The 17,614-nt window shown below is 37.2% G+C and overlaps 1 protein-coding gene across 4 annotated transcripts in view; it reads right to left on the bottom strand.

The window, feature by feature from the left end:
* Positions 1-17,614, bottom strand: part of TANC2 (tetratricopeptide repeat, ankyrin repeat and coiled-coil containing 2) — a 248,381-nt gene that overhangs the window by 209,545 nt on the left and 21,222 nt on the right. For all 4 annotated transcript variants that reach the window (XM_089532213.1, XM_089532214.1, XM_089532215.1 and 1 more), the window contains exon 2: positions 16,961-17,059. In XM_089532213.1, the coding sequence (XP_089388339.1) occupies positions 16,961-17,027 (67 nt within the window). In that variant the 5' untranslated portion in view covers positions 17,028-17,059. The remainder of the gene's footprint in view (positions 1-16,960; positions 17,060-17,614) is intronic.

Here is a 17,614-nt window from a genome sequence, read left to right as displayed (position 1 = left end):
ACAAAGTTGATTTAAGTTTGCTGTAGAGCATTTGAGATTATTTACAGTGTAAATAATCCACCTCCATGAAGTTTAAATGAATAAATGGACTCTGGTTATGGGTACTGGATATGGGTATGGAGAATTTTGTCAAGTGTATCTGTTTGGTAGCTCTTGCATATAAATACTATTTTGGACATTACATAGTGCTAAAAGTGACTTTGTCCAATTTATTTTTATTATGGATCACTAGTTTATCTAATTCTGTTTTGGAATTATGTATATTACCATAGTACGTTTTTTCCTTATGTTTACTTAAAGTCAGAAGTGAGCAAAGTCCACATGCAGACATCCCACACCATCCCAATTTTTATTTTTACTGAAAAAGGCCCTTCATGTCCTCTGGGTGTAATTTTTTAGTTCACCGCCTCCACTTCCAGAACATCAAGCCTGGAGGGTTTTTTTCCCTTCTAAAAAGGGCCCCTCATGGGCTTAATCACATCAAACACTGGAAAAACTAGAGCAAATTAGAACCATGGCTTTTAGGGGGCACAAGGAGCCTTTAATATTTATTTATTTATTTATTTATTTATTTTTAAAGTTGGGAGATGGGGGGGGGGAGATACAACCCTCTCAAGCATGTTGTGGCACATGTGCAATCTCCAGACTGCGAAAGTTTTCCACTCCATTTTCAGGGCATCTCCTATAAGAGCAGCAATATTTGTCTTACATTAAGATCTAGGAGTAATATTTGTTGTTGTGTTCCATCAGACAATAAAAAGTTTGTAGTATATTATTGCTTGTAAACCCATACCCCCTTAACATATTATCAAAGAATTAGAAAATCTAAGAGAGAAACTATTCTGAGGCAGCATAGAGAGATGCAGGGCAGGAATCCATTGCAACCACCAGCATAATGCTGGATTTTGTCCTTAAATTGATTAGATTATTTCCTTCACAACTCTTCCAGAAAGATCTGCTATCATTTTAAAAAAGAAGATCCGATTTTTCAAAGTTGCTGTTTCAGGAACGTCACTGTGGATTCCAGTTCATGGGTCAGAACTGGCCCTCAAGCAGTCCTCCCAGCATTCTCACCACTGGTTATGTTGGCTATGGCAGCCCAACAACATCTGGAGGGATGTATAATTCCAATCCCATGTAATAAACACACTTAAATGCCATGTTTCCCAACATACTCATAAGCCTTTCGTATACTTATAGTTTATGTTTTCTGTGTTATTTGTTCCAACTGTTGCTGTTCTTGCAAATAAAATTTCTTGTTATTTTTCCTGCTATTGTTTTAACATACCCATGGCATGCGTTCCTTGCATCCCAAATAATAGGTTAAATTACCCAAGATGATGTATGAGAATAAAAACAATCAGCTAATAATGACATTTTCCATTTCCTCAAATAAATAAATTTTAATTAACATTATTTACGTGAAACTTTCTGCATTAATTCAAACCAGCAAAATCATCTGCATATATTTGTTTCAGTTTTAACCTCATACGTGATCAACATGGAATGGGATACAAAACCTAGTCAGCCCTGGAACAAGAATTCTGTGCTGATTAGTCACATTGATTAGGACATAAATATCTTTATATATCAATTAATTTACATATATTTTCATGTGATTTAAGGAAAGTTTTGGTAACAACTTAGATACAATCTTGTGATCATCTCTGATGTCAAAGTACATTAAAATCGCACCCCAATAATAAACTCCCTTCCAATGACAATTTTTAAAGTGGATCTTTTTATTTACTTATTTTATTCAATTTTTTTCCTCCAGTGGACCATGCATATATAAGTCTTTTATTCCACCACATATGAAGAAAACTATTCCACCACATAGTTTTCATTCAGCTTTTTTCTCAATCAGATGTGGAGGAGGAACCTTCTACAATTCCAGTGTCATAATCAGATCACTTCCAGGTGCGGTTTAAACTCACAAGCACTTGACCCTTCTACAGGGAGTTTAAGAATCCCACCCCAGGAAACTTATGGATCTGATTGGATTATTGATGGCTCTTCCAGAATTTCCTGTTGCTGTAGCAAGTAGACTGATTTCTGGAATGAAAAGATTGCCTGGGCAGAGGGCACAATTGCCCCTGAGAACCCTCTCCCATAGAGTGGAACAAAGTGAACACCCTGGTTTACTAGGGAGCTGGCAGTGATGAAACAAGTGGGATGGATACTGGAGCAGTGATGGTGGAAAATGTGAGCACATCTGACTGATCATAGGCTACAAACCATTGGAAGACCTACACCATGGCAACTGTGACTGCTAAGAAATTGTGCTTCTCTGCCACTATTACAGCTACAGAGTTGTTCAGCACAGCTGTCTTAAATGCTTAGCAGCCCTCTATACTTTGCCTTACAAGAGCAGGATGCAGACCACTTGAACCTGCACTGCAATATAATTTGCAGGGCATTTGCAGACAAAATCCCTGGATCTGTTCTGACTCCGAAAGTGAAGTTGCTACAGATTCATCAGATGTAAAATTGACTACTACCTGTCCAGTGTTATTGGGTAAGTTTCAATTTGTGCAGTTTTGAAGATGTGGACAGGATCTTTGCAGAGGTGAGAGCCACCATGCATCTGTCAATGTTTGTGGCTCTTAGAGCAGCCAAAGGGGAACTGGCCAAATGAACCCAAAAAATGGTTAATGCCTCATTTCAGTTATCCATCCTGCATAAAAAGAAGCTGTTATGGGAGTGGAGGGTGGATGACTCCATGGACCATACCATATCAGGTAATTACCAGCCAGTCTCCAACATCTCCTTTTTTGTACAAGGATCTATAGAACATGTGGTAGGCTGCCAACTCCATCCGTTCCTAGATTAAACGGATTATCTAGATCCATTTCAACATGGTTTCAGACCTGGTTCTTTATGAACATCATAATTATTATTTATATTATTTATACTTTCATTTTTCCCAAAAATAAACTCAAAATGGCTTAAAAATTAAAACAGACATAGCATTAAAAGAGAACTAAACTATTAACAACACAAACCATTTAAAACAATACAACAAAAATGTTAAAATTAGTTTTTTGAAAGAGCACAACTAAAACAGTACGGCATGTTGATATTACAATACAGCACCAGGCTGTTGGACAGAGACACTTTGGGTCGCCATAGTGGATGACCTATACCAGAAACTGGAGAGGAAAATGTATCCCTGTTGTACCTCTCAGTAACTTTTAATACCATTAAGCATAGTATCCTTATGGATTACCTCATTGGAATGGAAGATGGGGATACTGTCCTACAGTACCATTGGGTTTCCTAGAGCTGTCCACTCCAATGGTGGTGATGGTGGATGCCTATTCAACATCCTGGCTACTGGCCTGCAGTACTAGCCCTTGGGATTAATACCCCCCCCCCCCGGCAGTTTAAGATATACATGAAAACTCTTGGGAGAGGGTGTCTTAGGTTTTAGAGTCCAATGTTACCAATGTGCTGAAGACCCATTTTGCAGCTCCTCAAGCCAACAGCCCAACTTATTTAAAAACATTACTGGTTATTCTTCAACCCAAAACAGCTCAGGAGCACAACACTTTTGCCCTCACAATTCCAAGTCTGTCAAAGTATTCTCCACCCTCAAAATCAGCCAAATATCAGCTGAAAACAAAAGCAGAAGTGATATGATGTTTCAGTGACACTGGATATACCAGTGTGGCCACCAGAAGTGAAAAAGTCATCCACCTCCTCCACAATTTCCCATCTCTAACTTAAATCAACAAAATTATCTAAAAGAAATAATTCCAAAACAATTCAAATAATCTATTTAATGTGATTGGTCTAACTTGTAAAGCATTTGATAGGTAAGGGGAGATACAGATGAGCAGAAAGGGGCGGCAAGACACCACCTCTTTCTCCCCCAGATGGAGGCTGCAGCAGACAAACACTGTGGCCTCCGCGAGGCTTAAAAAGAACCCACTCCCGCGTGAGAGATGCCACTGGCATACTCGCACATAACAATGGCATCCACGTGGTGCAGCGCTGTTTGGACGTTGCACAAACATCATCATTGCGCACCCCATATGGACAGGCACACACAACCATGGCGCCCATGCGGTGATAGTAGGGGCTGGGCACGTGCAGACGCCCAGCTCTACAAAACTTTAAAATTGGCCCAAAACTGGTGCCTGGGCCTTGGAATGTGATTTTTGAAATATAAATATTTTCACCGTGCATCACAAGCAAAAACAGATTAACCAATTACACAAAGCATTACATGCTAATTAACTAATAAACTGGTATTGAAAAAATCATTTTTAGAGACACAGAATATTAGAAACAGTGGCCACTATCTACCTGCTTTCAAGTGTTTATGGTGGCTGCTGCTATAATTGCATTTCTATCTGAGGCAAGAGTGAGATTGGCTTCATATGCTGATGATGAGGTGCTCATTCTTAGAAACCCACTGCTTACTTTTTAAAATATATGCAGTTTTTGGCTAAATTCGTGTTACTTTCAGCTATAAGATGGATAAATACAAGTCAGAATATTGACTCCCAATTCCATAATGCTTAGAAATGACCCAGTTGTATTAATGGTACTTAAGTCAGACAATACCTGAAGTTGAGATAATTTCTGACCTTATACTTCAAATATAGTGGTTGAAAAACTAGAGATTCTGGAGGCTAAACCCAAAACTTTCTGCAAAGTAAGTACTCTACTTGTAACTATGGTACCTCCTCCACACATATATGACAAGATGAAATGGTTGGCTTTTTCTATCTTATCTTTTCTGCCATAGGGAACCTCCTAGACTCTTACAATTAGCAAAAGATTTGTACTGACTTTGGAAATTTAAAGCAATTGTGCTACAGGCACATCTTAATGCTTTTTGCCACAAGAAACTCTCTATACCCCTGCATTTAGGGACAGCTCTGTGCTATGGCTTTGAAAACTCAAAGTAGTTATTGTGCGAGTAGATGAGACAAAGCATTTAATGAAGAATTTAAGTGTTTAAGCTATCTTTAATAGGAATCATGTTGCCTTCTCTAGGTAACTATGATGTTTCATCATTAAGGATTTACCATGCTTGTTGCAATTTTACACAGATTACAAAATCCAGAGAAATGGCCCTATATGTCAAGAAGCAGTCTATAGAATGAGTTTCCCAAAATAAGAATACCATAGGTGCATAGAGCAATCCTCTACTCCAGCTGGAGAAACTGTGGGCACTGAGGAACAACACTGACTATCTGTCCTGACACTGTGATCCTTGTCATTCCTCAGGGATGTTCAGGGAAGCATAGGGAGAATTATGTTATAGTGTGTTTCATTTTGTATGCAACAGTAGCTTACCATGATATAGCATGGCACAAAAGGTTTACTGATCTATCAGCCAAAACAACCATAGTATGTCACTGTCCAGTCTTGTGACAAATCCTTGATTAATGTAAGTAAGCCATATTTAAGTTCTATGACAGCTGGTTCTGTATACTTGGCTCTATGGTTTTGTGCACTTGACTCCTTCAAACCATATTGAAATATTCTTTCCCTGTTCAACTAATTCAGGGGTGGACATTATACAGCCCTCCAGATATTGTTAGACTGCAAGTCCTAGCAGCCCCAATCAGCATAAATAAGTGTGTAGAACATGGAAGCTGAAATCCAAAAACACTGCAGGTCAACATTGTTCCCACCCTGTTCTAACAGAATGATAGTACACCTTTCTGTATACAGTGACTAAAAATGAAGTGCTTTCTTCTAACTACATATTTGTGGAAGTATATGCCTTGAAAAACATGTGTACAAAAAAATGAGTCTACTATTTAATTTGCTGTAAGCCACCTTGAATCTTGTGCTAGGAGAAAAGTGGGGTATTAAATAAACAAACAGAATTATTGCAACAAGGTTTATTGCTCTCAGTATAGGAGTCGTCAACAGGAAGGTATACATCTTTCAAGTGCTTTCCATGCACCAACTACTAGGGCAGATCAAAGACCATAATCATTGATACATCCAAGTTTCGCTGACGATATTCATTCAAAGATATACGCAAAGGAATCCTGCAGAACCTTTGAGAATAACTGAAAAATAGAAGTTGGTAGCATGAGCTTTCGTAGACTTGAGCCTATTTCCTCAGATGCATGTGGACATAATATTCTTGTTACAGTTCCCAGTTGCAGCAATATGTTTCAAATTTCCATTAGTTGTTTTTATCTTGAAAACTCAGATTTACACATTCATAATCACCTCTATGTCAACAAACTGTTGTTTTGTTTTATTTTCCTGAATATTTTAACTTAATGAACAGTTAATTTCTGTTAAGTACATAATTGCGCTACTTTCAAAAGTCAAAGATACAAGGATGAGGAGTGTCCAGCAAAGCTAATTCCACACTGGTTGCAATTACAACATATTGCAGGTTAAGCTTTCAAGCTACCCAATATAAGATTTATAATCAGAACATTTTCCCCCTCTGTCTACCTCATTCCATACTTATTATGTGTCATGTCTAAAATTTAGCTTGTAAGCTTGAAGATAAAGATTGCTGTGCATATTTTTGTAAGTCATTCTGAGAGATACATAAAATATTTAAATAAATACATACACACATACATAATATGGACTCCTAGAGATATTCTCTTAAATATCAAACTTATGTTCTAATATGTTTTATCATCATGGGTGGGGGTTAGATTCATGTTAGAAAAGATGTGCAGGAGATGGGGGAATAAAATCTCTTAAATTGTACTTGATGCTCCTCTGTTAGGCTATAAATAGCCCTTATATGCAAAACAACAAATAGCCTCATTGGGGTAGAATTCACTACACAAATAAACTGATTATTAGAAAGCTCAGTAATATTTAGTAATGTACATGTTATTTTAAATTATTTACCCGTGTCTTGGAATTCAACACATAGTCAACAGAAACAGACTCTTGACTGACAAAAGATTGAAATTTCAATATTTGAAAGCCAATTCTTCCACACATGTGGTTCAGTGGATGGAGCATTTAATAGAGCTTGCAACATTTGAAAGAGTGGTAAATAGACACTATCTTCAAAAGGACTTTCATTTAGAAATTGGTTCTGCTTTTATTGAAATTTATTAATAACATTTTTGCTTTTTTCCCTCTCATTTATTAATGTTAGAATATTGTGATATGCAAGTGAGATTCTTTACTGTATATCCTTATATTGTACATAGAAGATTCAAATTTAAAAATGAAAAAAGTAAATTATGCTTAACATCACTAATATATGTGAGGTGGGAACTACTATTAAAAGTCACAAGAGACATGTGAAATGCCTTGATTATGCTGAAATAATCCTATACTTTAAAACACAAAATTACTTTAGTAACACCATTCTTAATTTGTCCTATGCAAAGTCCAAATAAAATAGCAAGAAATCTTATATCCCACTTTTTTACTGTTATGATGTATAATTCAAATAGCACTCTCACTACTTCATCATTATTCTCCATAAGCACTCCTGCAAGAGGGAATGGGGCAGCCACATTTTGTGCAGGCTTCAAACATATAAATGTAAAGAAGAAGTATTGCATTGATTAGAAAAGATACACATGAATAGCATAGCAAAATGATAGTTAATGGAAGAAGAGAAATAGGTTTGGACTCCCTCTACTGGTTCTTCATCAAAGAAACTGTAAAATATCATAACATTTGGTTCTAAAATAATATAAGGATATGAAGCATATAATAGTTATATTTCAGAGGCACAAGTATGCCAAAATGTGTTTAACTGTGGCAAAATTTCCACTGGCCTTCAATTTTAGGAAAAACACATCTACATTTGTGAAAGCCATTGCAGATAAGTCATTCACAACATGCTTCAAAAGCAAATAACTATGACACTATGCAAATCCACCACTATCTGGTCTTAAAATGATGTAGAGTCACCCAAAGTGGTTGACCAAATAACCAATCATTATCATAAACAAGGATTACATGTTCTTTTTCTGTGTCTAACATTGAGAGCAACACATGTGGATAATTACACTAGAAATGCTCATTTATCATGCGAGTCTTTGATGACAAAGAAAAGAACTTACATAAGAGTTGGGCTGTATAAGGCCAACGTAAGGTCTATCTAGTCCAGCATTTTGTTCCTACAGTTAACTAGATGACCATGAAATGCCCACAGGTAGAATATGAGTGCAAACATCCTCTTGCTGATTCACCTTCTTCTCCTTCAATCACCTTTGTAGCTTGTCCCAAGTTACTGAACAGCTATGCTGATAATCCTATTGATTTAGCTGCCTCTCAACGCCTCTTATTAACTTGCACCTTCAACCTTCATATTAGGCCAACTGCCTATGATCTAGACATTTTCAATCCCTTTTTTTCTGACTTGTCTACCTGCTGTGCTGTGGCATTCTTTGTGAAATCATCACTTCACCTTTATCAATGCATTCTTGCCACAGTCAGTCATTCTACTCCATTGCATATGGTGGCTAGGAGTGCTGCAAGTTACAATCCAACAACCTCTGTAGGGTTATACAACTTCTGTAGGGTTATACAACTTCTGTAGAGCCACACAATTCCCACCCATGCTTTCAACCACTTACTTAAATCAGCTTTGTTAAATTTGTTTAATAACATTCTAGTATGCCTCCACATATTACCCCTTCCCAGTCATTCTGCTCATGTTTTTTCCCCTTCGTATCTTTCATATTCACTCTATCCTTTCCCTCATCTTTCTTTTCCCTTCTAAAACATCCTACTCCTCTTCTCCTGTCTCATTTGACAAGTTAACTAGCTTTTTATATCCAGTTCATCCCATCAAACACCTCTTTGGATTCAGTGCGCTCCTCGTCACTTTCTTCCCACCACTATCTTTCTTTACATTCGCTGATTCAGTCTTTTCAAAGTTTTTAGTTTGTTCTAGTTTAGTTTAGTTTTAAAGTTATCAATATTTTACCTACTTTTAAAGCACCGCTTGCCCCAACCCTGGTGCTCAAGATCAGTGGTTCTCAACCTGTTGTTCATTGACCCCCAGAGGGTCCATGATGTCCTCACAGGGGGTCCATGAAGGCTTGAAGAAACGTTATAAGCTTTTATTGTTAAAACAGGAAGGAAGGCAGGAAGGAAGGGTATTTACCCAAGTAATTTTTTTTGCCAGATTTCAGCTTGATCCATCACATCCATTAAAAACAAACTAAAGTAAAAAGTGGTTATGAAACCGTTTGATAGCAATAAATGTTCTTACAACACAGTAATACTATGCAAGTAAATGTCACTGAGTGGCTGAGAGAAAACACATGATATTTCTTGCTATTACACATACAGCCAGAAGCTACCTTTCATAGCTGCACCAAATTCTAGTGTTGTCCACCACATTCTCAGAATGTCTATTGCTTCTCAGAATTTTGTAGTTGTGTTGATAATGTTCATGGAAAAAAATCCATGTATAAGAGAAAGACTGTGTTCATGATAATAGAGAGTAGGATTAAGTCAGTGTGGGTGAGGTTTCAAATAAACTTTAGAATTGTAACTGTGGATTATTGAAAATGATCATGTTTCTTCTTTGATTTCTGTGAATATAAGTGTTTGGTTATTGCTGGGTAAAGTGACTTTCTGATGTTATCATGGTGAATTTCATAACAATACATTCTGGCTGAGCCTCAAGATGGATCACTGGCTGAATCTGAAATGATAAAGTTGATGACAGTGTATCCTTTTCAAAGTAAAATGAAACTTCTTTCAGCCATCTTAAAAGGGCCACCATTATAGCAAGGAATATCTGGAGATTGGCTTCACACAGGCCCAGAAGACAAGCAACTACCACGGTGTGTGTTATATTATGATGCATTGTCCAATGAGGGCATGAAACCATCAAAACTGCAGACATCTCAAGACTGAACATAAAGAACATGCCATAAAGACTATCGATTTTTTTCAAAAGAAAGGAGAAGTAGCCTCAAAAAAAGTAAGAAAATAGCTTTAAAATACTGCAACTGGTTGTAACAATGAAAATACAGTGCAGGCCTCTTCTGAGGTTAGTTGAGAAATAGCAAAAACTGAAAACTTAGACATGGTAGCTTAAGAACCTATAATACCAGCTGCAAAAATAATGGTTTCTGCATTGATCAACTAAAAAACTGCCAAGGACCTTTCCTTAATATTTTTGTCAAATGAGACAGTTAAGAAGTGAATTGACAGCTTGCCATCCAATATCAAAGAATAGTTGTTAGAAAGAATTTGCATGTTCCCCTGTTTTGCTCTACAACTGGACAAAAGCACAGACATAACAAACAATGTGGCCTTATTGTGCTATATTAGATATGAGCCCGAAAGAAATGTTTTCAAAGACGTACTGTTCATCTCCTCATTGACATACACTACGGCTGAAGATTTAACAGCTTAAATGGGTTTATAACATTTCATGAAATGAACTGGTTGAAACGCAATGCAATTAGCAGAGACGGGGGAAAACAATGTTTGGAAAGCTTACTGGACTTGCTGAATATATTAAAGACATCATACCATTGGTGAGTGGGTACCACTGCTGCATACATAGAAAAGCTAGTTGCTAAGAAGATACTACTGACCTTAAATCACTCAATAAAAAATGTCAGTTTTATAAAAAGCAAAGCATTAAATTCAAGACATTTTGAGCAGCTTTGCGAAGTTATGGACAGTGAATCTCATCACTGTTTGCCACATTGGGAAGTTAGTTGGCTATCCCGAGATAAAGTTTTGTCTCATTTTGGGAAATTGAGAGATGAGGTAAGATTAGCAGTTCACCTCAGAAATCATTTGACAGATTTTTCCTGGTTAGTAAAGTTAGCATATTGTCATATATCTTCATTCATTAAAATATACACCGTTTAAAACTTCAAAGAGAAAAAGTTAGTTTTTTAAGTTGAAGATAACATCAAAGCAACAATGAAAAATAATCTGGAACTATAAAAGAGACCTATGAAAGTATCAATGCCTTGTTATAATGGCATACAGTGGGCCCTTGGTATCTGCTGGGCCCCACATGAACACCAACATTTGTGGAAGCTCAGGTCCCATTATATACAATAGGGTAATAAAATGATGTCCCTTAGATGACAAAATGAAGGTTTGCTTTTTCAAATTAATTTTTTATTGAGTATTTTCAAGCTTTGGATATTTGAATCCACGGATGAAAAATCCGTAGATACAGAAGGCTGAGTATATTTGTGTGAAAAACCATGCTCTGGTCAAACTAAATTTCTGTCCAATTGTTCTCATACCGAAAAAAGGAAAAGATTGTCGGGAAGTGGCCAATTATAGACCTATTTTATTGTTAAACTAAGATTATAAGATATTTGCTATGATACTGTGAAATAGACTTAAAAAAATTCTAGCCACAATAATTCATGAAGACCAGAACAGGTTCATCCCTAATAAGATACAACACAAGATAAATAAGATACAACACAAGAACAATTTTAAATCTATTGGAGTATTATGATTCAAAGAAAGATAAATACTTATTATTATTAATTTTGGAAAAAGATACACATGGAAATGAAAAGAAAATTAAATTTAGAATATGATATGGACCCCAAACTTTACCTCTTAAATGTAACTTCAGTTTTTGGCATGGAAGGAGAAAGGAAGTTTTGAAGAATAGGCTTATACTTAACAACCGCAGCAAGAATGATTGTGGCAAAAACCTGGAAATTTCCAGATGCACCACACATGGAGGATTGGGAATTCAAAATATTGGAAATGAAAGAATTAGATAGGCTAACAGCATTACTAAACAATAAAGATTTAATGAAATGGGAAAAATAATGGTCATTATTGACATATAAAGCCGAAAATGATTAAGATTTATAACATAGAGTACTGACTACTACTGACCTCTTCTGTAAGATTTATCACATTAGCTTCTTCTTCACCTATCTTTGTAGTTTTCTTGTCTCCTTTTCCTTTAGATTGGGATTATTATCTGTCACTGTTTCAGATAACCAAGTAAACATAAATATTCTCAGATGAAGGGTTAAACTAGGAAGAAGTTACAGACAGAACTAGAATTGAAGTTGCTCATTTAGATGGTTTATATTTTGAGTGGTTACATTCGTGTACAATGTAAATGATGACATGCTGAATGCCTAATATAAATAAATAAATAAATAAAATATTATAATAGTGAATGTTCTAAGGTGAGACGATTGAGATTCAGTTCTGTATCAAATTTCATGTATCACTGATCAAAATGTAAATTTCTGTCCAATTTTGATTTTGCTTTCTATATTTGTTAAAGATTATTCTAACTTGAAACATAGGAAACCGATCATTTTTCTCATTACTGCTGTCAGATTACAAGTAACCAAATGTTGGAAGTCAGGTGACCTCTCAATTGAGAACTAATGGACTAGAATTTGGGGTATGCGGTTGATAGAGAAACTGTCTGCTATGACAAGGTTTTGCACTAGACAGAAAAGGACCAAAATATTTCAACAATACAGAATTATCTTTATTGACTATACTATTCATCACTCCCACTGAATCCAACTCCTGCTTCACAGATGGATCTTTTGACGGACCCTCTACAACTTGACAGGCTGTACTCTCTGTCTCTTGCTGATAATTAATTCTCTGATTCTGCTGAAGAATAAGTATTCATCGGACATATATCCTTGGCTCTTGTAGTTAATTGTTATTGTTGATTGTCATTATTCTACAGACCTTATGTGTTTTATTATAAAAACATAATAAAAATTTGATTAGGAAAAAAAATATTACAATAAGAGTGCATGGATTTACTTAATTCTCCTTTCTCCCATAATTAGAAGATCCTTGATGAACAACTTAAATAAACTTTACATGAATAAACTTTTTAATGCACTTTAGGGTTTTATATCTTGAATTAAGTGCTGGTGGTCCACGGTAACAATAGGTATTTAAAGGGAGTGTGTTGTGAAGAAAAGGTTAAGAACCACTGTTCTAGACAGCGCTTAAGTTTCCCTTCTCCTGCTACATCTTCACTCCCACACCTTTACCCAGAACTCTACTGCCAAAAGTATTCACATCACTGTGCTATATTAATTTTCTATCCACTGGTAGATCTAAGACAAAGTGCTTCTCCTATATTTCACAGTCCAGAATGGCCTTTTCCCTTTACCTTTCTGCTTCTATAAACTGCTATATTTGTGCATGTAGCTTGACTTCTTCAGTTTCATAACACTCAGTTGTGTAAAAGTCACCCACTGCACATGCCACTTTGCTCGTTCTCATTAGCTGTTGTAAATGGCTGAAAACTGCCTGTCAGAATACCAACATGATACCGTGTCTTCTTTCAAATCTCTTCTGAAACTCTTTTTAAAAATCTTTCTATGAAGCCTTTCACATAACCTCTACTGAAATGAAGACAAACTACAAAGAGCTCAATAAAATACATATTCTTCCTGCCTATACCTTAACCTTCATCCTCCTTCTGTTTTTCTGGCCATCCTCCCTAGTATTTTAAATTGTAACCTCCTCAGATTAGAACTCTATTGTTGTGTTAACTGTGCTTAAATAAATAAAATATTGCATGGCATGGCACATTACACAGTATGGCACATTGCAGGATTTTATAAGTCAAAAAAGGGCCTCTACTGGAAAGCAGAATTAGCAAATATCAAAGGGAAGAAATAAAATGATAGTAACAAAGCAATCACATCAAATAACATTAATCTTGAATATACAGTAATAGAAATGAAGATGGTAAGAGTAACTCAAAAATTAGAAAGGAGAGATGGAGTTTAAGGAAGCATCTGAACAAGGAAGAAAAAAGAGAAGAAATGTATGTTTTCTAGGAATAAATGAGAGCAAAGGAAATGGAAAGTTGATTAATGAATAGAATAAAAGACAACAAGGGAATATGGATGGATAGCTGAGGCTAGGTAGCAGGAAGTGAAGGAAAAGTCATATCGTATGCAACTGCCATATCATACTTTCCATATGGAAAAGAAAACTGAAGATAAATTGTCCAAAGCCACCTCCTGAATTGTTGGCCAAGATCACAGAAATGGAATGGGGCCCTTTAGGCCTTTGATTCCAACCCCTTGATAAATGCAGGAAATCTAGCTAGAGCAGTGCTTCTCAAAGTGGGTGGTACCACCACCACTACCCCGGGGGCAGTGAAAAGATCCAGAGGGATGGCAAGGTAAAGGCGGGGGGGCTTCAGTCAAATTATTGGTATGAAAGAAAAAAAGTGGGAACCAGTGGCCTTTAGGTCCATATGAGGTTGCATGAAGCAGGGTCTCTTGAAACCACTGCACAGCCTCACTGTTTGCTTCATGTTGTGGTATCATCTACTCTTCGCATGCACAAGCAAGTTCACTCCCTTAGTTGCATGTTTTATTAGTAGTGGCAGTAGCAGTTGGGAAACTCTCATGAGGCTTGGGCGGAGGGCATCACTTCTGTGGCTTGGTGCCACAGCATTTTGGGACAGACTGACTGACTGGAGCAAAGAGTTAGAGCACGTGGTGATGAGTGAGAAGTAGTGGCAAAAAGGAGCTTTCAAATTTGGGACTCTGCTTAAATTGTGTGAGCTTTGTTGGGATTTGACTGGCAGGTTGGAGCTGTGCTGCTGTTCCTGCTTTCTTTCATCACACAGTCTAAGGGAAGAGGTAGCAGAAGAAACAATATTTATGTGTGGAGTAGCTATGTGGAGAAGGAACATCTCTGGAAAAGAAGCGGAAGGTGTAACCAGAGTTGGTTCTTGGAAAAAATCTTTTGTCTTGAAGCAGCTTCTATAGTTAAAATCTCTCTCTTACCCTATTCACATCTCCAGTCCAGAGCATGTGGCCTCAGTAGACCCCAGTAGACACATACCAATCCTTCTCTGATCTGGTAAAGGATTGAAAGTCCCTCCTCACCAGGGAGACATTTCTCCCTTTGCACCTAGTCACCTTGGGAGCAGCAATCAAGTAAATGGCTGAGCAGCAACTGAGAGGCATCTCATCCAGGGCAAGAGGCTTCATGGTCGCTGCTCCCAAGGTGACTAGGTGCAAAGAAAGCACCAACTGAGCAGCTAATGGAGCAGTGACAGAGAAGCTTCTCCCCTGCCGTCAGCCTTTGCTACAGTTGCTTCTCCCACAGTGACCCAGTGCAAAGGGAACAGTGAGATTGGTTGTTTTTAATTGCAATAGAACAGTAGACTTAATATCAAACAATAGGCTTTTTTTTTTGGGGGGGGGGGAGGAGACTAGGTTTGTCACCCAAGGGGAAGGGGGGAGTTTGGGGACTACTGAGCTATAGCATCACCAGCAGGTAACTGTGTAGACCCCTTCTGAATATGTCCATAGAAGAAGATCCCACCACCTCTCCAGGCAATAGGTCCAATTGCCAAACCACTCTTACTGCCAAGAAGTTCCTTCTTCTTTCAGCCGGTACAGATGGCCCTAAAGGGGTGGCTTGACGTTGTCCCTTTGAGCACCGGGTCAGGGCTGCAGCAACTGTACAGCCCCGAACCAGCATTTTTCTGGTCCAAAAAGAAGCAGCAAACTGCTGCTCCTTTTGGGGGTAAAAAAAAGCTGCCCTTTCCACTACCACCACAGATCTTCGGCACTCCTGTGGTGTGTGGCATCTGAACGCTGCACCACCAGAGTGTTGCAACACTGCCCACCGTCTGGGCAGGCAGGCCACGTAACGCTGCCTTGGGGGGCAGCGTCAGGGCATGCGTCAACGAAATACTTACTGCCAGTCTGTTTCAGCAGATAGTTTATTAGGAATTATAAGCATTTTTCTTCTATTCACAGTCCTTTGGGCACATGATTTTGGTTTTTAATCACATAGCTGACCTCCAGTTATGACCACAAAGTGCGCAGTTTATATTCCAATAAACTCATCCTATACTTGTGGATCTAAACAGAAAAGATCTCACATATTCAGAATGAGGATCAGGTCCTACAATTCTACCATTGTCTTTCATTTGGTTTATATTTTTATCTTTTATTTTTCGTTATGAATTTCTTGGAACTTCACACTAGAACCTGAATATCCAATAAAACACTGTATATAAGATGTGATAATATTTCATAAAATGAAACTATCCAGTCTTGCCAGCATTGGAATAGAAATTCTTCCAAAAAGAAGTCCATGGAAAACTCACCTTTTGTGCAGTGCATGATAAACATTTTTCTCTAAAAGGATCACATGTTATAGGAAAGGATTGCATATTATATGATGGAAAGGAGTCGCACAGTACATTAGGAATATTATAAAACAAATGTATTACAGCTCTTAATACAAAATCTTTAGTTCCTCTGCAGCCCAGTCCTATGCATATTTATGCAGCATAAGTCACATAGGTCTTTACACCCAAATTAGTGTATATAGGTTTGTAACCTCACTCATTTAAATCTGTTTTCTTAATGTGGCATTAATCACTTAGGATTTGGAACGAATAAAGGAAGCTTCTGTGGTTGCCCAGCAGTCATGCAGGTGATTATTTCCTCTTCTCCTCTAGCTATTATTCAGTCCAGCTGGCAAATGTTTTCATATTTAGGGTTGGCAAAGACAGCACATTGGCATGAACAGCAGCAGCAACAACTCTAACTGGTTTGATCTTTCAGCACTATGGCGAGAGGGCTACCCATTGACATGAGGGTATACTGGTTAAGCAGATCAATCTAGTTGTAAACATATGTATTTAAAATCAAGCTAGTTGATTTTAACTGTTTTACATTTTTTATTGTATCTGTGAGCCACATTAGGTCACTTTCTGGGAGAAAGGAAGGATAGAAATGAAATAAAATAAAATAAATAAAATGCCATTTTGATCCAGAGAACCTGAAAACAGCAGGCTATTTATGTTTTACTGTATAGGCGAAATTCTAACATTTAGTGCAGAAATTTGAATTTCATAGGGACTACAACAGAAGGGATGGGATCAACAGATTACTTGGTGGGACAATATTCCACCCCACCCTGCAGCAAGTATTTTCATGCCATCTTTATTTTCAGAACAAGGGTAACTATGTTGCATCAAAATACTCCCTTCTTCCACACTTACCACTGGATCTGTTTTTGCGGTTTGATTTCCCACCCGTAAGAAGCATCTTGAGACTGTTTCGAAACATGGCTGTTCTGGTCTAATCAGCACGCCCCAAAGCTGTGTAAATATAAAAATAAAATGTATCCATTAACTAATTTTTGGTCATTAGCAGCAAAGAATAATGAAGAGGCACAAGCAATCTTTAGAATTGCTTTCTGCATCCATAATGTAACAAACTAATCAGATCTTCGTAGAAAACTAAATGCTCAGGAAAAAATAATGCTTAAATTAAAATGAAGTACTGTTCTACTGCAAATTTTCTGTTCTTCTAGAGATTGACTATGCTCAGCACATATTTCAGAATTCTTTTCTGCCTCACCTGTTCAATAGTTTGGGACAAAATGCTGCCATGACTGGATTCTACAAATTGGGTAAAACTGACACGGTAGCCACTATGTTAGCAATAATGTAGAATCTGGAATGTTATTTCATAGAGGCCATGTCTTTCAAAGGCAGTCAAGAGTACCAAAGCTATATAAACAGGAAATAGATCAGGTATGAAAGATTCAGTGTGATTTACATACGAACAGGCTCAAGATACTTAGAAGATGAATTTATTTATACATAATTCCAAAATATCCCATTAGTTATTGCATTTACCAAATATTTAAG

Source organism: Sceloporus occidentalis, unplaced genomic scaffold (assembly GCF_023333645.1).
Source record: "Sceloporus occidentalis isolate IW3139 unplaced genomic scaffold, rSceOcc1.0.p SCAF_7, whole genome shotgun sequence".
Taxonomy (NCBI): Eukaryota; Metazoa; Chordata; class Lepidosauria; order Squamata; family Phrynosomatidae; genus Sceloporus; species Sceloporus occidentalis.
The sequence above is the reverse complement of the archived record's forward strand: the minus strand, read 5'-3'. Positions and strand labels throughout refer to the sequence as shown.